The sequence below is a fragment of the Megascapheus bottae genome, chromosome 10, assembly GCF_031878675.1.
Source record: "Megascapheus bottae isolate mThoBot1 chromosome 10, mThoBot2.hap1, whole genome shotgun sequence".
NCBI lineage: Eukaryota > Metazoa > Chordata > Mammalia > Rodentia > Geomyidae > Megascapheus > Megascapheus bottae.
In genome coordinates, this window is record NC_143518.1 from 57,827,926 (window position 1) to 57,855,801 (window position 27,876).

Genomic DNA, 27,876 nt, shown 5'->3' on the forward strand with positions numbered 1-27,876 from the left:
CCAACGTGACCCCCTACTTTGCCCCCCATGACCTTCCCCATCATTTGGCTTCTGGCTACCGTAGGTCTGCCCAAGACCTCAGCTTCTACCTGCCTGGACCACTGCTGGGTCCCCATTAGGAGCAGGGGAAGGAAGGAGGGGAGTGCTCAGAGTACAGACACCTGGGGGTACTGGGCAGGCCAGTGGGGGAAGGCTGTGCCCACTTCCTTCTCCCCACCCTTGTGGTTATCCTAGCTTCCTGTTCTTGACCATACTCAACAGCTGCCCAGGGGAGTGGCCTTCTTCCCACTCCCCTCTTTGTCCCTTTATCCCAGGGTCTTCACACTACCATGGCAAAACCTGACCCAGGCTTTGAGGGAAACCAAAGCAGAGCCCACCCTCCAATCATGGCCCACAAGTATGCCAGGGATTCCCAGGGTTGACCTGGCATGACAGCCATCCACCTCCCAGCTCAACTTGTCCTTGTCCTCGAAGACTCCTACTCGTTTCCTAGGGGAACACAGACTGCAAAGAACAGGACCGAGAGGCCTCCAAGCCCACAGGGTCAGCTTGGGTCTCCACCTCCACCCAGAGAAGAAGGCCAGCCCCCTCCCCACACCTTCCCCACCCCGGTATGCCCAACTCCTGTGCCTCTTGCATAGCTTTTTATTCTTGCTGTCACCATCTGACAGGTGAATCGGAGAAGTGGGAGGAAGACAGAGAGTGCAGAGTGCGCGTGTTGGGACCAGGTGTTCAAAATGTTACAGGGTGCAAGGAGACATGCAGCCAGCGCGAGCTGTGAACCAGCTGAGCTGTGGGCCAGCAAGGGGCCTGCCAAAGTCAAACAGGAATGGGGGGGGGCATGGAGTCTGGGATTTGGGAGTCATTTTCTAGGCTCCAAGCATCCACATGGCCCAGCAGTGAAGAGGACACAGGAGTCCCCTGGGGTGAGGCCCAGAGGCTGGCAACTAACTACCTGTAAGTCTTCTGAGGAGATTCAGGGTTCTAGAAGGAGGCCTAGGGGTGAGGTCAGGGGGCCCCAGGAAATCCTTTCACTCTCTTCTAGGTCAGTTCTGCTTCTCTTCTCAAGTGGCCCAGGCCCAGGCAGCTGATAAGCTGCTGATAGCTGGAGGGGGGGGCTCAGGGCCTGCAGGGGTTCTTTCTGCTTAGCCCCCCACCCCAGCCCTTCCACCCCATGTGGAGCAAAGTTTCCTACTTTCCTCTGCCGGCCCCAGCCCCATGTCTGTGGCTCATCGGTGCTGTGCCTGTCCTTGACCTTGAATTTCCAAGCAGCTACAGCTTCCAGGCAGAGCTCTGGGACACAGCAGAGCAGGGGAAAGAAGTCTCTGGCCAAGGTCAGGGTGAGCAGGAGGAACCTGAGGGTCTCAGCATGGAGCTGGGGTTCAGCTGAGCTCATTGCAGCAAGCACTAGGGGAAGTGCTGGGGCCCAGAGGAGACATATGGTGGGGGAGAAGAGTTATCTGGAAGCAGGGGAACCTGAATGATCAGAGAAGGACCTTGCGCATTCCTGGAGATCAGGGCTTTCGCATCTGGCAAGGGTACCAAGACATCACCAGCCTTCCCCTAGGGGGCACAAAAGGAGGCAGCCAACCCCTGGTGGCAGCTGAGGCAGGCGCAGGAGGGCAGTGCGAAGTGGGGTGTGCGTGGGTGGAAGCCAGGAGGGGCGGAGGGAGGAAGCTGGCTTCCTGAAGCCTTCTCACCCTCTAAGACAGACGGACAGACAGACAGCTGGCAAGAGGCAGCCTGGGGGACACAGCTGCTTCAGTAAGTACCTGCAGTGGGCACAGGCGTTTTGTGGCCCTGAGGGCAAGGGGTGAACCTGGGAGAGCGGAGGGCAGCTCTGATGAGAGGTGACAGGAAGCTGAGGCAGGGAGCATGCTTGGCTGGGGCATGGGTACTGGTCCACCTGGCTTCCCAGAGGCTGGAGGGCAGAGAAGACTCAGGGAGGGCCAGGAGAGCTGAAGTGAAAGGGCCCTTCCTGCAGCAGAGCCCCTCCGCACCCCGACACCTGCAAGGGCCATGATGTCCCTCGCCTCTGCCCTCATGGGCTTAATGAGTCTGGACCCCTGGGCCTCTGGCTCTGGGAAATGAGGCCTGCCCCCAGGGGACATGGCCTCACCACCTCCAGGCCCCCTCTCACCCTCCCAGCTGTCGCCTCACCATGCACTGTCGCTCAAGGGTTTGGTGAGGCCATTTCCTGTGACGGTTACAGAGGCGGGAGACGGGGGATGGGCAGTAGGAGGAAGGAAACACCCCCGGTCCACCTCCCTGGACAGAGACCCCCCCAAAACAGAGGTGATCTTGGAATGAATTGCCTCCTTGTTGGAGGCCAGCAGCATAGAGTGTGTGGGTACGGAAGAGGGTCCCCCAAGGGGCGCAATACCGCCGAGGCCTCCAGCTTCTCATTGGGGGAAGGCCCACTGGTTGACTTAGAGGTGGCTCTGGGAGCTCTCCATTCTGTCTGCCCTGTACATGGACCCCCATTCCTCTCTTACCTTCTCTTATCAGGACCCCAGCTTAGTCTCCTGAGTTCATGGTTCTCCCCTCTCTCTTCCTCCCAGACTCATTTCAATCTTCCTGTACAACTTCACTCTTCCATGTCTTGTCTCTGCTCTAACCCCAGACTGTCCTCTGCCCTGAGTCCGAGCAAAGGGCTCTGGCCTTTCTCAGGGTGAGAATGAGGTCACTTTGTGAGGAACAGAGGGCACCCCAGTAAAAACCTGAGCTTGGGAACCTTCTTCTGGACAATCATGCAGGCCAGAGGCCAGCAGCTTTCAGGGTCTTGTTTTTCAGGGGACCTCATGGCTGAGTGAGCCTCTTTTGGGCCCAAGATCCCACCCCAGCATGCTCCAGACCTGTGGGGGGCCACTCCAGAGCACAACCATCAACCTAGACTTTGGGGGCAGCCATGACCCAACCTCCACCTACCAAGGCACCAGCCAAGAAGCATGTGCGTCTGCAGGAGAGGTGAGATCTCCCAGCACCACCTCTTCTTCCATTTGCCCCTCCAGCTTTGGTAGCCGAGTCCTGTCTGAAAAGGAAATCGATGCTGTTTACCTGCACGTCATTTGCATGTCTGGGGCACCATGTTTTTGTGTCAACACTTTCTGCCCTTACATCTCAGGTTAGGGGAGTGTGGGAGTTTGGTCTAGTGGTAGAGTGCTTGCCTAGCATGCCCAAAGACTGGAGTTTGATTCCTTGGTACCACATACGCAGAAAAAGCTAGAAGTGGTGGTATGGTTCTATCCTTGAGAAAGCCCAAGAATGGTACTCAGGCCCTGAGCTCAAGCCTGGGACTAGAAAAAAAAAATTAATTAAAAAAAAAGCTCAGGTTAGGTTGGGCAGGCCCTGGAATAAGGCCAGGGGCCTTCTTGACACTGGCTGTGGGTCTGAGCCTCAGCACTCAGTCAGGACTAATGTGAACAGCTGGAAGGATAGCAGGACCCGAGGCTCCCCTGTCCTGACAGACAGTGGTCCTCTGGGTTAAGAGAAAGCCACGGAAGGGCTCCTGAGATAAAAAGGAATGCAATACAACTGGGCTCACGAAGCTGTGTCTGCAGGCGGGGCTCCAGTGTGGCTCTGATGTTGGATGTGAAGTCTCTGGGTACCGTAGAACCCATCTGCTCCGTGAACACACCTCGAGAGGTCACCCTGCACTTCCTGCGCACAGCTGGACACCCCCTCACCAGCTGGGCCCTGCAGCATCAGCCCCCCAGTCCGAAGCAGCTGGAGGAAGAATTCTTGGTAAGAACTTGGGGTCTCAACTGGACCCTTTTGCTCTTCTGAGTCAGAGACACGCACCCTATTCTATCACAGACACCATGGGCAAAGGTGTGGTTCTGTTATGCCTGGGGCTTTGCCTCTGGAGCCCTGGGGCTTTGCAGAGAAGGCCCTCCCCTCCTACTGTTCACCCAACTCAGGCTGACCCCCCCCTCCCCACCTCAATACTGAGAAGAAATGGCCAGGGCCCTGGCCTATCAGAAAACCTACAAGGGGTATATTCCTGGGGAAGGGTATCAGCTGCTCACTGGTTTCTTCCCCTGCCAGAAGATCCCCTCAAACTTTGTGAGTCCTGAAGATCTGGACATCCCTGGCCATGCCTGCAAGGACCGATACAAAACCATCTTGCCAAGTAAGGGCTGCAGGAGGGACCTGAGGACCTGGGCTCTGTGTAGAGTGGAGGGCTTCAGAAAGGCAACACACAAAGATCCGCCCAAGAGAGACAACATTGCTTAGGCCATTATCTTTCAGCAGAAAAATACTAATGCCATAACCTGGTTGGGTGGGGGGCGGGAGAGCAGGGGAAGGAGGTACTAGTGCATGCCTGGGGGGGGTGGGGGACTGGGGGGAAACATCACAACAGTGGCGATGATATACTCAGAGACAATTTACTGTGGCTACATGCTGCTCCGTATCATTTGCATGGCATCATCTTGCCCAGTGTCCCTGGACGAGACAGCCTCCTTCTACAAGTGAGAAAATAAAGGCACTGGAAAGTTGTGTCACTGGCCTAAAGTCACACAGCTTGTTGCACAAACAGTTCCTTGCCCTCCTCCCGTGCAGGAAGCACCTAGCCAAGGTTTGGAGAGGAAGAGGCTCATCCGAGGACTCAAGGGAGGCTGGGCCTTGACAAGTGACCAGTGATGGGTTGGGAGCAGATGCTGGGCTGTGCAGGGAGGATTACAGGTTGATAGGGCTAGCACCTCCTACTTTTCAGAGGCAAGCATGAGGTTCCCACAGCCTCTCTGCACTACCTATTTCCCCACAGACCAGCCTTTCTGATGAGTCCATACTCCCAGCCCTGAGCCCTATATCGAGAAGAGCATGGGGTCCTGATTTCACCCAGCTGTCTGCCTCTGCCTGCCCTTGTGGATCCAGGCACTATGAGCATTCCTTCACATGGGATTTGATTAGCTTTTGGTCTTGGCCTAATTCTATTTTATGTATTTATTTATTTCCAATTGTTACTATAAAAAGGATATACAAAGGGGTTACAATTACATAAGTCAGGAAGAAAGAGAGAAAAGACAGAAGGAAGGAGAAGAAAGAAAGAGAAAGAAGAAAAGAGGGAGGCAAATAGAGAGGGAAGAAGGAAGGAAGGAAGGAAGGAAGGAAGGAAGGAAGGAAGGAAGGAAGGAAGGAAGGGACTTCAATGCTGAGTACCAATGACTCACACCTGTAATCCTCACTACTCTGGGGGCTGAGATCTGAGGATTATGATTCAAAACCAGCCCAGAAAGACAAATCGTAAGAGACACTTATCTCTAACCAGCAGAAAGAAAATGGAGGTGTGACCCAAGTGGTAAAGGGTCAGTTTTGGGCAGCATAAACCAAGCAAGAGCACATATAATGCCCTGAGTTCAAGTGCCAGTACCAGCATAAAACAAGTTTTTAAAAAAAGAGCAGGGTGCTAATGGCTCATACTTGTAATCCTACCTACTCAGGAGGCTGAGATCTGAGGATTGCTGTTTAAAACCAGCCTAGGCAAGAAAGTGTGTGAGACTCATCTCCAGTTAGCCACCAGATAAATGGAAGTAGAGCTATAACTCAAAATGGTAGAACACTAGCTATGTGCAAAAAAGCTAAGAAACAGTGCTCAGGCCCTGAGTTCAAGCTCCAGGACCAACACCAACACACACACACACACACACACACACCTATTCCTCTGTAACCTTTCTTTCTCCATTCCTATTGGTACAGTCCTGTTCTACATTGATCTCAAGAGCAGGATGTTGCAGTAACTTCCGGTCTGGCCTCTGCCACACCCCAGAGCATCCTACATGACACCATTTAATTCATCCGCCCAAATTACTACTTTGATTATGTCTTTCCTGTGCTCAAAAACACTCTAGGTCTGCCTATTATCTACACAAAATAGTTCAATGCTGGACACAAAGTCCTATGCTTTTTCCATTGAAAGTCTATGTTTGTTGGTCATCCTTTGACCTCTGACCTCCAGTGATCTTTACTTCCCAGATCCCCAGAGCCGAGTCTGTCTTGGCCGGGCACAAAGCCAGGAGGACGGAGATTATATCAATGCCAACTACATCCGGGTGAGTGGTCTGGCTGCAGCAGTGGTGTGGGGAACAGAGGACTGTGGTCCTTTGAAAATGTCAGATATTGTCTTCTAGCTGTGGCAGGTGGCTCAGGCATCTGGATTTACTCTCTGCTTTGGCTGCCTGCTTCCATAACCCTGCCAAGCGAGGAGGGACACTAAATGGACCCCAAGGGAACAAGCTAGAAAACAGAGCAGATCTCAAACCTTCTTGAAAGGCAGAGACTACCATATATCCTTAGTCCAAGATCCATGCCAGCTCTCCAGACTTGGTGCTCAATTGGCATGGCTGAACCAAGATGTTAATCAGTCCTGGGATCTGCATAGGAAAGGCCAGCATAGATGGTCTGTCTGTCTGTCTGTCTGTCTGTCTGTCTGTCTTTTGATATCATATTCCCCTACATCCCTTTTCCTTTGTGAAAATGAGTTGATTAGTGTCAGCTAATAAGACCCTCAAGACAAAGTAGACTCTACTCCTACTTCTCCCCTATACTAGCCCTAGGTACATGAAAGAGCAGTGCCCTCTAGTGACTAAAATTGGTATTAGAGCAGTATGATGAGCAGAGGAGAAAAGCTCCTAGCCAAGGGAAATAGGAATTTCCACTTGCCTGCAAACAGTAGCCTGCATTCTATCATCATTTCCAGGAGAAAGAAGCTGAAGATCCTCAAAGGAAAAAGACGGATAAAAAGAGAGAGATTTTAAGCTGGGTGTGGTGGCTCACACCTATAATCCTACCTACTCAGGAGACTGAGGTCTGAGGATCAAGGTTCAAAGCCAGCCCAGGCACTAAGGACCATGAGACCATGAGACTCTAATCTCCAATTAATCACTAGAAAATGGGAAGTAGGGCTGTGGCTCAAGGGGTAGGGTGGTAGCCATGAGAGTGCTTGCCTAGCATACACGAAGACCCAGGTTCCATTCCTCGGTACCACATACATAGAAAAAGCTGGAAGTGGTACTGTGGCTCAAGTGGCAGAATGCTAGCCTTGAGCAAAAAGTCCAAGGACAGTGCCCAGGCCCTGAGTTCAAGGCCCAGGACAGGCAAAAAAAAAAAAAAAAAAACACCTATTCTGGGACCAGGTACTGGAGACTCATGCCTGTAATCCTACCTGCTCAGGAAACAGATCTGAGAACCATGGTTCAAAGCCAGCCCAGGCAGCAAAGTCTGTGACTATTAACCCCAATTAACCACCAGAAAACCTGAAGTGGTGCTATAGCTCAAAGTGGAAGCAAAAAGCTCAGGGACAATGCCTAGGCCCTGAATTCAAACCCCATGACCAACAAAAAAGTATTCACTTATAATGAACACTTTGGGTGTTTGTACTAAAACAGCCAGGAAGGAAAGAGCACCTGATTTGAGCTGGACACTCACTATATTATACTGAATTTAACCTACATTACTTCCCTGCACAGTAGATATTATTATGCCCAGTCTACAAAGGGGAAAACCTAAGACCATCAGAGGCTGATCATAGAACTGCAGAGCAGGGATTTGAACTCAGATGCTCTCACTGCAGAGCTCACGTCCTTTCCACACTGTGGCTTCTGGTCTGCTGTGTGCGTTTGTGCACATATGTGTCTAGGTGTGTGTTTTTGCTGACAGCAGCCTGGCCGCATCACTGCAATGTCTGCTCTCACCTCCTCCCTGTCTCTCCCCCCTGCTTCCCTCCCCAGGGCTATGACGGGCAGGAGAAGGCGTACATCGCCACACAGGGCCCTATGCCCAACACCGTGGCAGACTTCTGGGAGATGGTATGGCAGGAGGAAGTGCGTCTCATTGTCATGCTCACTCAGCTCTGCGAGGGCAAGGAGGTAGGAAGGGCCCCTGCCCCTGGTCATCCCAGAGAGGGCTGGCCCACAAGACACTCCTTCAGGGCCCTGATGCCATCCCCAGCCCTCACAGCTCAGGAAGGCCCCAGGATCCCTACCAGCGCTGCTCCCCGAGGCCTAGACTAAGCCAGTACTAAGCCAGGCCTTCTGTGGGGCAGAATATGGTGGTGGGGATTATCAGACCCCCTCTCTGCCACCCAGCCCTGCTCTAGCTGATAGACCTTTCCCCTCCTGACTCCCAGCTCCCTCCCTCCTAGAAATGTGTCCACTACTGGCCGGCACAAGAGGAAAACTATGAACCCTTTCGGATTCGCATCCAAGACTTGAAAGAGCACCCAGAGTACACTGTGAGGCGGCTGGTCATCCAGGTACCTCCTCCTGCTCTCACCCCCGGGCCAGGCCACCTCCACATCTCTAGAACTCAGGGCCCTTCTCTAGAAGCCCAGGGTACTCATCTAAGCCTTGAACTCACACCTAAGAAGCGGTCCTTGAGCCACAGAAGAAAGAGAAACGTGGGGACTTGTTCTTGGAGGTAGGGTCTCACTGAGTTTTTTGGTATGTATGTGGGTGGGAGATGGCATGCCTGGGATGGCCTCAAATCACAATCCTCCCAGTCTCTGCCTCCCCCATAGCTAGAATTATAGTTATGAATTCCTTAGGGAGCCTCTAGTCCTTTTTTTCTTATTTTGTCGGTTGTGGGACTTAAACTCTGGGCCTGAGCGCTGTACCTGAGTTCTTCAGCTCAAGGCTACTGCCCTACCCCCTTGAGCCACAGGGCCACTTCTGAGCCTCTGGTCTTAAGAGGCCAGAGCCTCAGCCACTCTGCCAAATGTGCTGGGTGCCAGCCTGGGGAGGAGGGAGGCAGGAGTGCACTGACTCACTGAAAGGGGTTGAAAGAAATGAGCACGTTTGGAAGACCTTCCAAATGATTGCTAGCTACCGCAGTGACATATGCCTGCAGCCCAACACTCGGGAGGTTAAAGCAGGAAAATGGAGAGTTTGAGATCAGCCTGGACAATAAAGCAAGAAGTCTAGCTCACAAATACTTAGGAAAACAAAAACAGCCAGGCATTGATGACCCACCCTTGGAATCCTAGCTCTTCAGGAGGCTGAGATTTGAGAATGGTGGTTTGAAGCCAACCTGGGTCGGAAAAGTCCATGACACTCTTATCTCCAATTAACTACCCAAAAGGCTGGAAATGGAGCTGTGACTTCAGTGGGAGAGTGCTAACCTTGAGCCAAAGAAGCTCAGAAACAGCTCCCAGCCCCCGAATTCACGCTCTAGGCCCACCAGCACTGGTCACAAAAACACAAAGAAGGGAGGGAGAAAGGGAGAAAGGAGAAAATGCTTTCTGTTCCCATGTCTCTGACTGCCAGCCCCAGCTGGCTAGGCGTGCTTCTGTGTATTTCAAAGCATTTCTTACCAATCCATTATTTCCTAAGCACCTTGGAAAATGAACCAATGGAAGGTCACTGCGCCTGTTTTAAGTACTTCTGTGAAGACGTATACCAGTGAGAGCCAAGACTTGAACCTGGCTCTCACCTCTCCTAGGATCCTGGGAGTCTGTTTTCAGCAGTTGGAAGTGGGGTGACCTTGTCTGTTCTGATGCAGACTCCCCCCCACTAGGTGACTGCAGCCCTTACCCCCCTGGGGCACCAGGGAAGGGGGGCAGCACCCCTACCTGGACCTTGATCTCCCGACTCCCTTCCAGCACCAGGAGGAACAGCGGTCAGTGAAGCACATCCTCTTCTCAGCCTGGCCTGACCACCAGACCCCAGAATCAGCTGGACCCCTGCTGCGCCTGGTGGCCGAGGTGGAGGACAACCCGGACTCAGTTGCCAGCACTGGGCCCATTGTGGTCCACTGCAGGTGCAGTTCCCTCCCTCAACCCTGCCCTGCAGCCTGGGGACCGGCTCCCCTTCCCTTTCATGGGGTGTCTTGGGGGACAGGGATGCTAAGCCGGACTAGTTCCAGGAATTTCTAGGTCATTCGGCGAATGTTCTGCCAATACTGGGGCTTGAACTCAGGGCCTCACTCTTGTCAGGCTGTTACCTTGCCACTGGCTCACAACTGGTTTGAAGTCAGTCCTGGACAAAAGCAGGCAACCCTATCTGAAAAATAACTACCGAAAAGAGTTAGGGACATGGCTCCAATGGCAGGACCCTGCACAATGCCCCCAAAAGAGAAAGAAGGAAGAGCGAGAGGAAAGGGGAGGTGGAGAAAGAGGGAACGGAGATGAAGGAGGGAGGGAGAAAGCCAGGAGGAGTTGGGTGAGAGGGCCCAGGCACCAGCTAAGGACAGTGATGGGAGGAAGTCTGGAAGGCCTTGCAGGACTGGCTAAGACACTTGGATTTGCAAATTAAAAGTTTTGTTTTACATGGGCACTGGTGACTCACACCTGTAATCCTAGCTAATCAGGAAGCTAAACTCTCAGGATCATGGTTCAAAGCCCAGACAGGAAAAGTCCACAGGACTCTTATCTCCAAGTAAACCACCTAAAAGCCAGAAGTGGTGCTATGGCTCAAAGTAGTAGAGCACTAACCTTGAGCAAAAAGAGCTCAGGGACAAGGCCCAGGCCCTGAGTTCAAGCCACATGACTGACAAAAAAAGAAATTAAAATTTTTATTTTATTTTATCATGCTGGGAACTGAACCAGCAAGATATCTGGGGGTCCAGATTTGCCATTTTACTTTAAAAAATTATTCATTTATTTGTTTTCTAGGTTGTTTTTGTGGGTCATGGGGCTTGAACTCTGGGCCTGGGCGCTGTCACTGAGCTTTTTAGCTCAGGATTGAGCTGCGTCCAGGCTCAGATTTACCATTTTAAAAGAATCAGCCCAGAAGTTTGGCCTAGTGGTTAAAGTGCTTGCCTCGCATGCACGAAGACCCGGGTTCAATTCCTCGGTACCACATACATAGAAAAAAAGCTAGAAGTGGTGCTGAGGGTCAACTGGTAGAGCTCTAGCCTTGAGAAAGCCCAAGGACAGTGCTCAGGCCCTGAGTTCAAGGCCCAGGACTGCCCCCCCCCCAAATAAAAGAAAAAAAAATAAGAATGCTTTGCACCGGCCCCATGGCTCACACCGTAATCTTAGCTACTCAGGAGGCTGAGATCTGAGGATTTTGGTTCAAAGCCAGCCCAGCTAAAGAACATGAGACTCTTATCTCCAATTAACCACTAGAAAAAAAATGGGAAGTGACACTGTGGCTCAAGGGGTAGGGCGGCAGCCTTGAGCTGAGGAGGTCAGGGACAGTGCCCAGGCCCAGAGTTCAAGTCCCATGACTGACCAAAAAATTAAAAAAAAAAAAAAAGAATGCTTTGGTTATAGAGTAAAAGTGGAGGTGGGAAGGGAGCAAAGAACAAGGAGGTCAATGGGGAGCAGGCAGCCGAAGTACACCAGAACACAGAGTCCAAAAGTTCAAGGAGACAGTGACCCTCGACCCCCTACCACATGCACCTGGATATATGGCTTCTATTATTCACTGAAGAAGGCTAGCCAAACAAGAGGAGCATTTCAGACAGAGACAGGGAAGAGGAAGGAGAGAGTGAGAAAGGGAGGGAGAGAGAGGACACAGAGAGAGCAGAGAGAAGAAGCTCATGGGTGCTGGAGGCTGTGTAGGCAGAAGAAACCAAAGGAGAGAAGAAGGACTCCAGGAGAGACCCTGAAAATGGCTACTGGAGTAAGCATGGCGCACACCTCTGTAATTCCGGAATTGAATCAGGAAGCTGAGGAGGGAGGATTCCAGGTTAAAGACCAGCCTGGGTTATATAGTAAAACCCTCGGAATACTAAACACCCAGGCTGGGATATGGTTCAGTGGCAAAGCATTTGCTAAGCAAGTGCAACACCCTGGGTTCAATCCCCAGTACCAATAAAAAAAAGATTTTCTTTTTAAAGACCCATTTGTAAGTAGGCACCAGTGGCCGACACCCGTTATCCTAACTACTCAGGAGGCTGAGATCTGAGGATCATGGTTTAAAGCCAGCCTGACCAGGAAAAGTCCATAAGACTCTTGTCTCCAAGTAACCCTCAGAAAACCGGAAGGGCCCAGAAGTGGCACTGTGGCTCAAAGTGGTAGAATGCTAGCCTTGAGCACAAAAGCCCAAGTACAGGACCCAGGCCTTGAGTTCAAGCCCACAACCAACAACAACAACAAAAGAAGATTGAAAACAAATGTCCATAGGAACTGGACAGTGACCTTACATATCAGGCTAGTGAGAGGTCAGCTATCCTACGCTTCCCGCAGGACTGGTGGTAGGATGTTACTGCAGCCCAGTGCTCTGCACTACAAGTGAAGCCTCTCAAATCCCCTGTTTCCCTAGTTTGGGCCCAGTCCCCACACTGCCTGTTCCCCTGCCTCCCCTAGTCCCAGGTTTCCTGTGACAGCGCTGTCTTCTCTCTGGCTACATCCAGTGCAGGGATTGGCCGGACCGGCTGCTTCATCGCCATCCGCATTGGCTGCCAACAGCTGAAGGCCCAAGGGGAAGTGGACATTCTGGGTATCGTGTGCCAACTGCGCCTGGACAGGTGGGTCCATGGTAAACAGGGTCTGCATCCTGGAGGCGGGCATCAGTCACCCCAAGAAAGGAAGGGACCCCTTTGCTCAAAGAATTTTATATTTTTCTGATACTCAGAAAAGCATATCTGCAGTTTTAGGTTTGGACCTAGAATTAAATATGCCCCTCCTCTATAGATTTACCTTGAAACGTTCCAACTGTTTTCCATATTCCCTAGTCAGGAGAAATCTGGGATTGGTTATAGTGGCACACATCTATAATCTCAACATTTGAAAAGCTGAGGCAAACCAGGCGTGGTGGCTCACGTCTATAATCCTATAATACTCAGGAGGCTGAGATCTGAGGATCAATGTTTAAAGCCAGCCCGGATACTAAAGACTGTGAGACTCTTATCTCTAATTAACCACTAGAAAACAGGCTCAAGAGGTAGGGTGGTAGCCTTGAGCTGGACAGTGGCCAGACCCAGAGTCCAATCCACACGACAGACATAAAAAAAAAAAGAAGCTGAGGCAGGAAGGTCACAGGTTTGAAAGCCGCTTGGGCTACATAATGAGTTCAAGGTCAGTCTAAGCTATATAGCAAGACCCAATATAATTGGCTCTAGTTATAAAGTACACAGGTGCCCACTGAGCTTGGAGATGGGAACATGGCTCTGATTCTGCCAAAAATACAGAAGCAAGGGCCAGGAGTTTGGCCTAGTGGTAGAGTGATGTCCTACCATGCACTAGGGCTGGGGTTCAATTCCTCCGTTTTACATACATAGAAAAAGCTGGAAATGGTGCTATGGCTCAAGTGGTAGAGCTCTACCATTGAAAAAGCTCAAGGACAGGGCCAGGAGTTTGGCCTAGTGGTAGAGTGCTTGCCTAGCATGCACGAAGACCCGGGTTCGATTCCTCGGTATCACATACATAGCAAAAAGCTGGAAGTGGTGCTTAGGCTCATGTGGTAGAGTGCTAGCCTTGAGAAAGTCCAAGGACAGTGCTCAGGCCCTGAGCCTAAGCCCAGGACTGGCAAAAAAAAAAAAAAAAAAGAAGTAGAGATGTGGCTCAAGTGATAGAGCCTCAGCTTTGAGTAGGTAAAGCTAAGGTACAATGCCTAGGCCTTGATTCAAGACCAAACTGCCCTCATCCCCCCTGCCAAAAAAGATTACTGAGGGCTGGAAATGTGGCTTAGTGGTAGAGTGCTTGCCTAGTAATACATGAAGCCCTGGGTTCAATTCTTTAGTACCACATAAACAGAAAAAGCCAGAGATGGCACTTTGGCTCAAGTGGTAGAGTGCTAGACGTGAGCAAAAGAAGCTCAAGGACAGTGCCCAGGCCCTGAGTTCAAGCCCCAGGACTGGAAGAAAAAAAAAAAAGAAAGACTATTGACAAGAGAAAACCTGAGGCTTGAGAACCATTCTGGCCCAAGCTGAGAAATCAGGCCTGATTTTTGAGAGACTGTGTTGGCCTGGAAAAGAAAGGGATTGGGGTCCTGCAGGGAGATACAGGGACAGCAAGGAGGAATAGATGGTAGAAAGGAGTGACTATATAGAGAGGAGAAAGTCAACATTTCCTCAGGAGGATGCTGAGGAAGTCTGTGACGCCATCAGCAGGTGCCTGACCTTCCCAGACTTACCCAAGGTCACAGCCAGTGCTTCTCCTTGCAGGGGAGGAATGATCCAGACAGCCGAGCAGTACCAGTTCCTGCACCACACCTTGGCCCTGTACGCATCCCAGCTTCCCCAGGAGCCCAACCCCTGACCCTTGGCCCGCACCAGCCCAAGTTCCTACCTCCCCTCACCTGGGATGGGGGTCTGGAGGAGTGGGCCGGAGTACCACTCTATGGGTGCTTCACTAACGAGGGCATACGGTCCTGGGAAGCTACCTCCAGAGGGACAAGGGGCAATGCCCCAGATCTTTACCTCGGCCACCCCTCAGTCTCCTCTGTGGCCCCAGAAGGACAGTGGGGGAACTGGAGAGTCCCGTGCCTCAGCAGATAGGAGGAGGCCCTTGGGCCAGGCTGAGAAGCCAGTCAGCTCATTTCCTCATCTGTACATGGACATTAAGTGCTTGACTGCCTGGAATGGAAGCCAGATATTACCCCTCTGCCTAGAGTTTGGCCAGACACGAGCCAGATGCCACAGCTGGGGAAAGTCAGGGTGACCTTTCCACATCCTGGCATGGATTGCCCTGCCCCATGCTTTCTGGGAGTGCTGGGTGATCCCTCACCCACACATATTTCCTGGGAAGATTACAGACGCAACCAGGTCTGGAGGCTGAAAGCTCTGGAGGAGGGAAGTGTGAAGGCCATTTGGCAGCCAAGAAGGACTACCCTGCCTCCATAAGTACCTCCCCCCACACACCGCAGCGCCACCCCCCAAGGAGCCCAGCATGCCCTGCTTTTTTCTGTGAGAGGACGTATCAAGGCTCCCCCAGAAAATGCTCACAGGGAGAGGAGGAGAGATAAGGAGCTTGCCCCATCTGGCTTTAGAAAAGCCATTGTCACCACGCCCCTTGCCCTGCATCTGTACAGCACACCTGGACAGCCTGGCTTCTTCCAAAAAGTCCCGGTTCTGATGACTCCATGAACACCATCCGATTTCTCAGACTGAACTGGGTCCCCCACACTGACCCCAGAGACCCAGCACCCCGCTCCTCCACTTCAGTATCCATTTCCAAGGACCCTCGATCCATCTCCGGACTGACCTAACACCCCAGGAGGGCAGCCAGATCCCATGCCCTTCTTGCATGAAGACAGGCTCTGGGGATGCACCGGAGGCACCATTCCCACTATCCCTAAGCCTCTGGCATTTGCCTTGGCTGCTACAGGCATTGGGTAGAAGCTGCAAGGAGCCGGTCCTGCAGAGCTGCTGGCCTCCTGCTTTGTGTCATTGCTCTGAAGAATGCAAAGTACTGGCCAGGTACAGGTGGTCCAGTCCATAATCCTAACTAGTGAAGAGGCTGAGATCTGAGTATCCTAGTTTAAAGTCAGCTGGAGCAGATAAATCCCGGAGACACCTCTTTATTTCCAGTTAGCCAAAAAAAAAAAAAAGCTAGACGTGGAGCTGGGGATCAAATGGTAGAGCACCAGCTTGAGCAAAAAGCCTGAGGGCACAAAGCCCTGAGTTCAAGCCTAGCACCAGCAAAAAAGGGGGGAGGGGAGAAAAGAAGAAAGAAAGGAACATGCAATATAGCAGCGATTGTTAGCACCCTTTCTGCTTCTGCTTGCCTTACCAAGGAGCCTCTCCTTCCAGACCATCCTGGAGTGGCTCCCCTAGACCTCCACCCTCCTAAGACCTAGGAAAGGTGCTAGCTCCATAAGTACCACCTGAGCTAGGCTCTTAAGTGCCTGAGCCTGCCCTGAGCTTAGACCTAGTCCAGGCGACAACAAGCACACCGCTCTGGAGCTCGGAGGGTATCCGTTCTGGAAAAGTAACCAAAGGGAAAAAAATAAAGACTGCTTGGATGGCTGATTCACTCCTCCTTTCCAGCTTCTAGGCCTCTGGGGCTCTTTATATTGGTAGAGAGGAGGACTCCAGGGAGCAGAAACAGGAGCACGAATGATGCAGGCTGAAGGGCTATGCTCTTCTCTTACCACTTACTTCCAAGGACATGAAACCAACTAAGACTGCAGTCAGTTTAGGAAGTGAGACCCAGAGGTACTATTTTAGCATTCCCTTAGTACTTACCTTAATCTGGAAAGGTTGCTATAACAAATTATCACATGCTGGGTGGCTTATAAACAACAGGAATTTGCTTCTCATAGTTCTAATGGCAAAGAAGTCCCTGGTCACGGGAACAGATACCCCATCTCGATTGGACCCACTTTCTGGCTTGTAGGTAGAGTCCTCTCAAAGTCCCTATGTGGTAAGGGGAATGGTAAGTCTCTGGGTCCCCCCCCTCCCTCCCTCTCACACACACACACACACACACACACACTTCCAACCTCCAAAAGGCACTAATATTATTTGAACTGGTCCTGCCCTCATGACCTCACCTACTACCCAATGCTCTACCTCCCAAGAATTAGGGTTTGGGTCTATGAAAACAAATACAAGACTGTAGCAATACTCTAGGAGCTACAGAAGGATTTATAAAGGGCAGAGACCAGGCAAATGGTCCAAGAATCAGTGATCCTTTCACTTGGGCAACTACTTGGTTCTGTAGGGTAGGTTTAGGGTAGCATTGATTTATGATATTAAGACAACAGACTTAGCCGGGTGTGGTGGCTCTTGCCTGTAATCCTAGCTATTCAGGAGGCTGAGATCTGAGGAAAGGGGTTCAAAGCCAGCCTGGGCACCTTGAGACTCTTATCTCTAATTAATCATCAGAACACAGAAAGTGGGGCTGTGGCTCAGGAGTAGGGTGGTAGCCTGGAGCGGAAGAGCTCAGGGGCAGCGCCCAGGCCCAGAGTTCAAGCCCCATGAACCCCCCAACAACAATAGACTCGGTGTGAGAATCAACCCTGAAGACACAACCAACTACACTGAAGCTGGGCCAGCCGGGCACAGCCAGGCCCGGGGAGACCGGGAGAGGCCTGGGGAGGCCTGGGCGGGGAGGGGGGTCCGGGGAGGCCAGGGGAGGCCCGAGGAGGTCCGGGGAGGTCGGGGGAGCCCCGGGGAGGTCGGGGGAGGCCTGGGGAGGCCCGGGGAGGTCGGGGGAGGCCAGGGGAGGCCCGGGCGGGGGAGGGGTGTCCGGGGAGGTCCGGGGAGGCTCGGGGAGGCCCGGGGAGGTCGGGGGAGGCCTGGGGAGGCCCGGGGAGGTCCGGGAAGACGCCTTGCAGGCCCCACCCCACAAGCCGTCCGTTAACTTCTCGTCCCCCTTTGTCACCCCGGGACCCCTGGCCAGGATTTCATCCTTCTCGGTGGGGCCACTCCACACTGCACGAGCGCAGCTCAAGTGTAAACGTCCGCGTCCATGAGAGCCAACAAAGGCTCCGGAACGAGCGGCGGGGTGATCGGCCCCAGGCCCGGACGCGGCCCGGGGGCTCGGAACCCGCCGCCCCGGCCCTCCTCTCCCGGGTCTGCCTGGGCACCGGGGAACGCGCGGGGCGGGGCGCCCTCCTCCACCCGGGACGCCACCTCGGCCCCGGCTCTCCCAGAGGAGGCCAGCCGGGCGCACGGGAGGAAATAAGACGAGAAATCCGAGCCTCCTCCCCACGCGCCCGGCGCCAGCCCCGGCCCCGGGTCCTCCTCCGCCCGCGGGCCGCGCCTCCGGACCCCGAGGCTGCGGGCGCGGCGAGGCGCGGCCCTGCGGGCGGGGGAGGGGAGGGCGGAGGAGGGAGGGAGGGGAGGCGGACGGAGGGAGGGGTAGAGGGAGGAGGGGGAGGAGGGGGAGGAGGAGGAGGAGGGCGCTCTAGCCACACCCATCGGCGAGCGGATCCCCGGCCGCGGGCGTCGTCGGCCGCCGCGCTCCAGCCTCCGCCCGCACTGAGCCGCGGGGACCCGGCCGCACCCGGGAGGGGCCGCTGGGGCCGCAGCGCGAGGGCAGCGAGGGGCGGCGGGGACCCGGCACCGGGCCGGGACGGCGGCGGCGACCATGATCGCTTTGTTCAACAAGCTGCTGGACTGGTTCAAGGCCCTGTTCTGGAAGGAGGAGATGGAGCTCACGCTGGTCGGGCTGCAGTACTCCGGCAAGACCACCTTCGTCAACGTGATCGCGGTACGGCCGGGGCGCGGGCCGGGCGCGGGCCGGGCGCCGCGGGGCGAGGACGAGCCGGCTCCGGGCGCCTGGGGCCTGGTACGGCGGCCCCGGGGGCCCGGGGGGCGGCCGGGCGGGGCCGGCGGGCAGGGCGGGGCCGGCGGGGGCTCCGGGCCGCCGGGACCCCCGCTCCGTGCAGGGGCCATGACAGGGCGAAAGCGCCGGGCCTTCCCGCCCCGCGCCGTCACGGGCCGCGCGGCCCGGCCCCGCCCGAGGCCCCGTCCCTCCCCGCCCGCCCCGGCCCGCACCTGCGGCGGAGGTCCCGCCCGAGGGGCTGAGCGGGGCGCCGCCCACCGGGCCCCGGGGCCGGGGTGGAGGCTGGGCGGAGCGGCGCCGCCAGCCTCGCTCGGCGGCGGCGGGGAAGGAGTTAACGGGGGGAGGGGAGCCCCGGGCGAGGGCTCAGCCGCCGTCATGGCCGCGGCCTGCGCGTCGGGCCCCGGCAGGACGGCGTGCAGGGGGCCCGGGAAGACGCGGGCCCGGGCTGCGGTTGCCCGGGGACCTGGTCCCCGCCCCGAGGATGGGGTTTCCGGGAGCCGGGAGCGGCCGCCGAGGAGGTAGATCGGCCTCGGTGTGCGCAGCCCGGCCGGCCGCGGTACCGCCACCTGCCCGGCCCTCCCGGCGTCCGACCTTCCGGAGCGGGGCGGAGGCGGGGCAGGCTGGGCATCCCGCGGGGCGCCCTGCGGGGAGGGGCGCCGGGCGGGGAGGCCGCGGGGCGGGGAGGCCGCGGGGCGGGGAGGCCGCGGGGCCGGGGCGGGGAAACAGCGGGGCGGGGAGGCCGCGGGGCTGGGGCGGCCGCGGGGCTGGGGAGGCCGCGGGGCGGGGGCGGCCGCGGGGCGGGGGCGGCCGCGGGGCGGGGAGGCCGCGGGGCCGGGCCGGGAGGCCGCAGGGCGGGGGCACCGGCCTCTTCCTCCGAGCCTCCCTTGGACAGCCTCTGCCCTTCCACCCCAGTGTCTCCTGCCTCCTCTTGTGACCAGGCCGAATCTTCCGGCTTCACCGAGGCCGGGCAGGACGTTTCTGGTCTGTGCCCCGGGCTCCGGGTTCCAGGACCCCCTGCCCCAAGCCCAGACCTGGCTTCCTAGAAGCAAACCGCAGGCCCGGGGGCTCCGCCCTGAAGCCTCTGGGTCTGGGAGACGTCCCTGGAGCTTGGGAGGAGAGACGAGTTCTTTTCTGCCCAGCCCAGGTGCTGGTGCGGTCCGTCTGGGACCCAGGAAGGTGTAGATCCTAGACGTGGCCTCCAGGCAGTGGGGAGGCCAGGAAAGCTCAGGAAAGCTTCTGTGAAAACAGATTGGAGCAAGAGAAACCCGAGTTCAAGGCCAGCTTGGGTTATAGACCAAGGCTCTTCAGAAACAGCAAAGTTCCTGTGACGGTTAGAGAAAAGATTCCTTCTCATACCAAATCTGACGCCTCAGCCAGGGCAGCCAGACGAGTAGACCAAGCTAGGCATGGTGGCTCACCCACAAATGAGGATCAAGAACGGGGGCCAGCCGGAGCTGCCTAACAAGATCCTGGCCTCACAGTTGATCAAACAAGCTGGGCACGGTGGCTCACGCCTGTCATCCTAGCTACTCAGGAGGCTGAGGTCTGAGAATCAAGGTTCAAAACCTGCCCCGGCACTAAAGGACCTCAGACTCTTATCCCCAGTTAACCTCTAGAAAACAGGGACGTGGAGCTTGGCACAAGGGTAGGGAGGTAGCCTTGAGCTGAAGAGCCTCAGGGACAGCGCCCAGGCCGTGTTCAAGCCCCATGGCCCACACAAAAAAAAGTTGACTAAACAATAATTTGAAATAAATAGCATTAAAACAGCAAGCCAGATTGCTCTTCTCTATAGAGTCTTGTTAAGTAAAACTAGCCCTTTGTGGGCTGTGTTTGGAACTATAGTCTCTGGGTAAGTAACTCCTGCATTCTCCAATCTACCCAGGCTACTTTGTGTACAATCACAGTAGAGTCTTCCAGAAAGAAAGAGTCAGGACCCCCAGGCTCTGTTCCCATGACCACCACTGCCTTTCCGAATTCCCTTGGCCTTTTCACTCAAGTTGTCTGTTGACTCCAGTTCCCTCCCTTGGGTTTTTCTGCTCACACCATGAGGTATGGATGTAAATAGGAATTGAGTTTAGTGCGTTTAGCTGCTCAGTGTGCTCATGTACACTGGAAAGAAATATAAAAACTTCACAGCGCTCCTAAAAAACTAACACTGAGCTGTATAGAGTTCCAAGAGTGTCATGATGCTAGAAAAGTTGGGAAATTTCTTGTATGGCATTGGGATTTGAACTTAGGGCCTTGGATTTTCTAGGCAGGCATTTTACCACTTGAGCCATGCTTCCAGCCCTGGGAGATGTTTTTGCCCAAGTCAGGCCTTTCTCCCTCCCTCCTTCCATCTTTCCTTCTCTTTGTGAGACAGGGTCTCTGTGTAGCTGAGGCTGGCCTCAAGCTTGCCACATTCCTGCCTTAGTCTCCCACAGGCCAGGGTTACAGGTAGACTTCACCAAGTCAAGGAGGTCACGTTTGCTGGGCACAGTGGCTCATGCCTGTAATCCCAGCTACTGAGGTGGCTGAGATCTGAGGATCACAGTTCAAAGCCAGTCCTGGCATACAAATCCTAAAGACTTTATCTTCAATTAACCAGTAAAAAAAAAAAGGGGGGGGGGAATAGGAAGTGTGGCCCAGCTGATAGAGTAGCCAGGAGTGAAAAAGCTAAGAGGATGAAGCCCTGAGGTCATGCCCAGTGGGTGTGCAAGTACGCACGCGTGTGCGCGCACTTGCCCACACACCCATAAATGTTAACCCATACAAGGCTATCATATGGAAGAAACCATTTGGGGGTGCCTGATAGTAGTAAGGAACAGAGAATGAGTCCTATAGGAAGATGGATCAAGGGACTGGGTCAGAGAGGGTTGAAGCAACAACCCAGAGGTAGAACTAGATCACCTTGGGTGAAGTCTGCGGGGCAGGAAGATGTTTCAGGGAAACTCAATCATCACTGGATTCCGCTCTAGCTCCACCCATAGGGGAACAGGAAGTCCTGGGACTAAGGGCCAGGCCCCTATCCCCAGCCATCCCTCCTGAACATGTGTCCTGTGGGCAGTGAAGGTGTCCCTGCTGGAGCCACGCTGTTTTCCAGCACGTTGTAAGCCTTGTTATGATTCCTAGGAACCAAAACGTTCATCCCCACATTCAGGAGGAGACACTGGGTCCCGAAGAAGACAGAGTGCCCCATCCAACTCCCCTGTGATTAGTGCCCAGCAAGACCTGGGCTTCCAGCCTCAGACTCAGTGTGTCCTACACTGGCACCCCCGTGGCCTGCTGGGGTTTAGATGGTGATGCTCCATAAGAGTCCCCCAACTAAGCCCAGGGAAACAGCCCTCGAGAGCACCCCTTTCTTCTTCGATGAGGCCACAGAAAGATTGGGGACCCTTGTACATTCAACTCTTGCATTTCCAAGGACCAGAAAAAAATACTCAAGAAAAAGCTGGCGCAATGGCATCCACCCAGAAAGCTGAGGAAAGACAATTATTTGAATGTATAAAAATGGAACAGTGCAACCCGTTAAGATATTTTTTCTTTTTTTTAATCAGTTGTGGGGTTTGAACTCAAGGCTTGGGCACTGTCCCTTAGTTTTTCCACTCAAGGCTGGTGCTTTACTACTTGAGCCACTTGTGGCTTTGGGGTAGTAAACTAGAGACAAAAGAGTTTTACAGGCTGGGCACCGGGCGCAGTGGCTCACGCCTGTAACCCTAGCTACTCAGGAGGCTGAGATCTGAGGATCAGGATTCAAAGCCAGCCCAGACACAAAAAGACCTGAGACTCTCATCTCCAATGAGCCTCTAGACAAAATGGGAAGTGGGGCTTGACTCGGAGGGTGGTAGCCTTGAGCTGAAGAGCTCAGAGAGTCGCCCAAGCGGAGTCAAGCCCTGTGACACCCCCTCCATGCCCCATCCCACCCCCCAAAAAAAGGTGTTTTACAGATTTTCCTGCCTGGTCTGGCTTCAAACTTTGATCCTTAGATCTCAGCCTTCAGAGTAGGCAGGATTACAGTTATGAGCCACTGGCACAAGTGGACTGAGGGTGGAAGCCAGACCAGTTGGTCATAAGATTCTCATCTCCAAAAAAAGCCAGAAGTAGAGCTGTGGCTCAAATGCTATCCTTGACCTTCTCTGGGAGGTCAGGAGCAGCGTTAAGGCCCTGAGTTCAAGCTCAGAAAGAAAGTTTTTTTTAAAGAAAGAGGAGGAATGGGAGAGAGTGAGAGAGGAGGTGAGATGAAAGAAAAGAATGTCTCATATCTGTAATCTAGCTTCTCCAGAGGCTGACACCTGAAAATCGCAATTATCTCAAATAAACTACTCAGAAAAAGGCAGAAGTGATGCTGTGGCTCAAGTAGCGCACTAGCCTTGAGAAAGAGAATCTCAGGGAGAGCATCTAAGCCCTGAGTTCAAACCCCAGGATCAGCACCAAAAAAAGAAAAAGATTGCTGAGTCCACGAGTTGTAGGCCAGCCTGGTCAAAGTAATGAGAGCTTACACACAAAAATAATCATTTTTCCAGAAAAAAAATGTTTTCTATACTAAACTTGTACCTATGTTTTCTCTGTCATTATTCCCTAAACAACACTGTGGAACAAGTGTTTGCATAGTATTTGGTATCATAAATAATCAACAGCTGACTCAAAGACAGTGGTGGCCACGCAAGCCCGTGACCCAGCTCCGGGGAGGCCGCACGTCAATTTCAGGCCAGCCTGGGTTCACAGAGGGGCTCTAGGCACCAGTGGCTCATGTCTGTAATCCCAGCTAGTCAGGAGGCTAAGATTTTAGGATCAAGGTTCAAAGCCAGCCCCGACAGGAAAGTCTGTGAAACTCTTCTATCTCCAGTTATCTACCCAAAAGCCATAGGAAAAGGTGTGGCTCAAGTGGTAGAGTACCAGGCTTGAGTGGAAAAGCTCAGGGACAGCACCCAGTCCCTGAGTTCAAGCCCCATGACCAACCAGAGGGGGGCGGGGAGAGGAAGGACCTCCACAAGGAAGAGGTATATGAATTACTTGTAAGCAGCATGCCACTTACAAAGGAACTTGAACGTCCACAGGTTTTGATCCTGCCACCAGCTTTCATGATAGCGAGCGATGCGTAACCTCTGGGCCCCCGGCTAGGAACCCATACTCCACTTATCACTAGACATCCGTGTGGTGTCTTGGTCCCAGGTGTTGAGCATTCATCCAGACTTCCAAGAGCCATGGTCAGAGGCCTAGCATCTTCGTGGCAGGTTATTTCTGTGCTGGTAGGAGAGCTAGGGGTGCAGTACCGGAACGGGCCAGTACCCTCAGGTTGAAGGCTAGTGAGCTCCTGTCGGCCTGCCTGCCTGCCTGCGTGAGCAGGGGTGCCCCGCACACGGACAAGGCGATTCTCTGGGAGGGAGTCAGTCTGGCCTTGTCTGATCCTGTGACACTTCTGAAGGGAGTTGTGAGAGGAGAAGTGAAATTGCTAGATTTTAAAAATAGGTTATAGGAAATGGAATTACAGTCACCTCCCAAGTGGTCAGCAAACACTTATTAGAAGCTGAACAAGCTTTCTGTCTAGTGAGAGAGGAGATGGGTAAGTAGACAAAACAGTGTGAAAGGTCCTCGGAAGGCTGAGATCAGAGGATAGAGGTTCGGAGCAAGGCCAAAGCAGGAAAGTCCTTGAGACTCTTATCTCCAATTAACCAGCAAAAGAACTAAAAAAAAAATAAAATACTGAACGTGGAGCCATGGCTTAGGTGGTCAAGTGCTAGTCTTGAAGAGGAAAAGAAAAGCACAGATAACATCCAGGACTTGAGTTCAAGCCTCAGTACAAGCACACACGGTGTGGATTATAACAGAACTTGGCACCACTAGGAAAGCGCCCTATACTGAGCTTCAGCTCCATTACCTGCCCCTGCCCCAGGTTTTTACTTCAATGTCTGTCTGTCTTTCTTTCTTTCTTTCTTTCTTTCTTTCTTTCTTTCTTTCTTTCTTTCTTTCTTTCTTTCTTTCTTTTTGTCGATCATGGGGTTATGGGGCTTGAACTCTGGGCCTGAGCACTGTCCCTGAGCTCTTCAGCTCAAGGCTACCGCCCTACCCCTGGAGCCACAGTGCCACTTCTGGTTTCCTGGTGGTTCATTGGAGATGAGAGTCTCATGGTCTTAGTGCCAGGCTGGCTCTGAACCGCAGTCCTCAGATCTCAGCCTCCTGGGTAGGTAGGATTACAGGCATGAGCCACAGCACCCAGCATACTATGACCTTTTTGAGGTCCTTTTCCTGGAGATAATATATTCTTCTCTACTAAAGACTGAATACAGAAAAGAACCTTTAGTTAACAGGACTGTAGGTTAGACTTTAGAAAGAACTTTCTCCCAGTTAAGATTGAGAGATTGTAATATTGCTTGAAGGTGAGCCTCTTTGTAGGAGAAGCCAAATGCAGGAGACAGCTTCCTCCCTGAAAGCGAAGGACGTTCAAGATGGCTCCTGACACACACAGGCACACACACATACACACATCCATGGGTGGTGTGAGAAGGGCTCAGACCCCTGCATTTTCTCTGGGGCCTCACCCTGGGTCAGGAAAGCCACGTGGGTGATGCCAGTTTCTGCACATTTTCCAGTGTGCCTCTTCTTTCCAGTCAGGACAGTTCAACGAGGACATGATCCCCACCGTGGGCTTCAACATGCGCAAAATCACCAAAGGAAACGTGACCATCAAGGTGAGGGGCCTTGGAGGGGAGCCGGGAAGACGAGCCCGGCAGAAGGGGAGGGTGGGGCTGTTGGGCAGGGGCGAGGCTTGGGAGCTGAGATGGGCCTGGGTTGCCTGTCTGTCCTGAGGCTCTGTTTCCCTCTTGTTCAGCTTTGGGACATTGGGGGCCAGCCCCGATTCCGCAGCATGTGGGAGCGCTACTGCAGAGGAGTGAGTGCCATTGTGTGAGTATGGGGCACGGCTCCCAGCGTCACCAGCTCCTTCCTGGCTTCCCCAGCCAGCACCTCATCCCCCTGCCTGCTTCTCACTGCCTGGCTGTGTGTCTCTTGTGTGTTGTATAAATGCCACCCACTCTTAAGAGCTCAGCCTCAACACACCAGCACTGCACACTTCTTTGTCTTCTTGTCTTCCCAGGTCACACCACTGTGTCTTAAATTCTTTAACTTAAGCTGGACACCAGTGGGTCATGCCTATAATCCTCGCTACCCAGCAGGCTGAGATCTGAGGATCTTGTTGCAAGAAAACCACCAGAGGTTCCCTTGCTTTTTCTGCTCCGATCAGACTTACCATGAAAGCACAAATAGGTGTACTAAGCAGGACCTGGAGGCCCCCGCTTTCCCCGGAGAACAGGACAGGGGCAGCCCCAGAACTGCCCATGGCGTTTTACACCATAGACTCAGAAAGCATTCATTTGCTGAGCCGGCTCAGGGTGCCCTTAGCTGCAGGGGTGACCAGGTTGGCAACAGAGGTGTTGTCCCCAGCAGCAGCCCCTCTTCTTCCCTGGTGTCCATATGGGGCCCTGCTTGCCTTTCCCAGGTACATGGTGGACGCTGCCGACCAGGAGAAGATCGAGGCTTCCAAAAATGAACTCCACAATCTGCTGGACAAGCCGCAGCTGCAGGGGATCCCGGTCAGCCGGGGATGGAGCGGGAGGGCAGGAACTGGCTGGAAGCCCTTGCCCTAACCACCCTTCGTCTCTTCTCCACAGGTCTTAGTCCTGGGGAACAAGCGGGACCTCCCAGGAGCCCTGGATGAGAAGGAGTTGATTGAGAAAATGTGAGTTTGGCGATTTTTCTTTGCACTTCTGCTCCCCATCTCCCAGCTGCCTGACTCTAGGGCTGGGCTCGTTGTAGTTCTTAGTGTCATCCACATGGTGGCGGCAGAGCACAACTTTCCACACGCCTCACCCTCATTGTAGCCCCGAGAGCCAGAAAGAAAACGACCCTGCCCACCTCTGGCCCAGGCCCTCTTGACAGCCCCAGCTCCCCCAAACTGTGCTTTGGCCTTCTCCCTCCCTTCCCCCCAGGAATCTGTCTGCCATCCAGGACCGAGAGATCTGCTGCTACTCCATCTCCTGCAAAGAGAAGGATAACATTGGTACGTGAGTCTAGAGAGTTGCTGGCACTGCCACGTGGCTGTGGAGAGGGGAGAGACACTTCCCTATCTCAGCCTAGGGCTCTCGAAGCTTCCACTGGCAGCTTGTCCATAGCCCAAGCCCTGTGGCCCTCCTGTGCACCAGGCAGCCAGCGGGTCCAGTCCTGAATGTGACCCCGGCTCTGCCCTTGCTGCAGTGCCCAGATTCTCTACCACCTGCTGGGCAAGGCTGTTGGGGGTGGTCCACAACTCTTAGACTTAATCCTTGCTGAAGTCTTGGGGAACCTAGGCTTCCTGCCACCCCCTCTCCAGGTGCCTTGCCCTCTTCCCCAGCATGCCCCGCACCAAGAGGCCTTCTAACCTTCTCTCTCGTCCCCACCAGATATCACCCTACAGTGGCTTATTCAACACTCGAAGTCACGGAGAAGCTGAGACCGTGGTCCTTCCCCCTTGAACCAGGGGCGCGGTCACCTAAACCTGAAGCCAAGCTCCCCGCCTACTCCGCCGCCTGCCCTACCCCCAAGCCCTCCTTCCTCACTGAGTGTGAGGGGGGCCCCGGGGCTCCCAGAGTCCCATTCTGCTGAGGTTTGAACTCCTGTTTTTATTGTAAGATAAATTGCCCCCCATCTGGCCCCCTAACTTCTCCCCCTTCCCTGTTCTTCGTCCCTTCACCCCGTCGCTGTCCCCTCTCAACAGTCGAAGCCCATTGCCCCTACCCCTCCTCACGTCCCCCTGCCCTCTCCTTCCCTTTTGACACTGTTATTGTCCTGTGTGTACAGTATATATATGTATATATATTTTAATTTTTTAATTTAAGCAAAGACTAAAATCACCCATTTGATGCTGCAGGGGCCTGAGATTTGGGATCTGGGAGGGGATAGTCAGGAGAGAAGTCAGAATGAAGGGTTGGCTGGGAGAAAGTTCAGATCTGGAAAGGTAGATGGTGGCGCCTGGGGCTCTGCCCAGCTTGGGCACTGGTGGCCATTGCCATGTCCTGTGTGTCAGCCTCTCAGTCCGGCTTGTCATGCAAGGCTGGAATGCACAGGCTGGTGAGACACCCCCCCCCCCAGATGACCCTCTCTGCCCCCAGTTGTGACTGGGCCACCAGATGGCCAGGCCTAAGGGGCAGGACGCCGGTGCCCACGCTGCCCCATGCCCCCTCACCCATGCCTGCTCCTGGCCCCCAGCTCCTGCCTCTCCCCCAGGGCCCCCACCTCCATGGCCCACCTCATTTTCCGTTCTTATTTGACAGCTCCACAAGGAGAGAACTCAGCACGGGGGGTTGGTTCTTTGGGTTTTGTTTTGTTGTTCGTTGTTTATTTGTTTAATTTAATGATTTGTAAAGTGATGTTCCTCTTCCTTTTTTTACACTTTTCAGCTCATATTTAACCTCTGTTTGGAAAATGATTCTCGTAACTGTACATTTTTTTTTCCTCCTAATAATAACGACGACAATAAATTACCAATTTTGTGTTTGGGAGCGTGTATGGCACCAGTCATTTCCTGTAGCACCAGGACATGGGGAACCCCGCCTCCTGGGCACTGCTGTGTGTCGGTGTGTCTGCATTCTGCATGGCCTCTTCATTCTCCACTCGTTTCCATGAGGGCTCAGGCTCAGGCTGGCAGCTGTTGGTGACACTAAGCAGGAGTTCTGGAGGAAGGACTGGGGTCCAGAGTCGTGGTGGCAGGAGGTTTGGTGCAACCCTCCCTCTGCCCCTCTCCTCTG

General features: G+C 54.0%; 2 protein-coding genes across 2 annotated transcripts; both read left to right on the top strand.

Annotated features, from left to right (window-relative positions):
* Positions 1-1,655: 1,655 nt before the first annotated feature.
* On the top strand, positions 1,656-14,253 carry Ptpn7 (protein tyrosine phosphatase non-receptor type 7). Its single transcript, XM_090341426.1, has 10 exons — positions 1,656-1,764; positions 2,794-2,967; positions 3,561-3,744; positions 4,048-4,132; positions 5,977-6,053; positions 7,731-7,868; positions 8,144-8,254; positions 9,599-9,756; positions 12,298-12,411; positions 14,050-14,253. The coding sequence occupies exons 2-10, from the start codon at positions 2,909-2,911 to the stop codon at positions 14,141-14,143; spliced, it is 1,020 nt and encodes a 339-aa protein (XP_090197552.1). The 5' UTR covers positions 1,656-1,764; positions 2,794-2,908; the 3' UTR covers positions 14,144-14,253.
* Positions 14,254-17,742: 3,489 nt separating this feature from the next.
* Arl8a (ARF like GTPase 8A) lies at positions 17,743-27,626 on the top strand. Its single transcript, XM_090341427.1, has 7 exons — positions 17,743-18,043; positions 24,706-24,786; positions 24,927-25,000; positions 25,593-25,686; positions 25,765-25,832; positions 26,083-26,153; positions 26,533-27,626. The coding sequence occupies exons 1-7, from the start codon at positions 17,921-17,923 to the stop codon at positions 26,580-26,582; spliced, it is 561 nt and encodes a 186-aa protein (XP_090197553.1). The 5' UTR covers positions 17,743-17,920; the 3' UTR covers positions 26,583-27,626.
* The last annotated feature ends 250 nt before the right edge of the window (positions 27,627-27,876 follow it).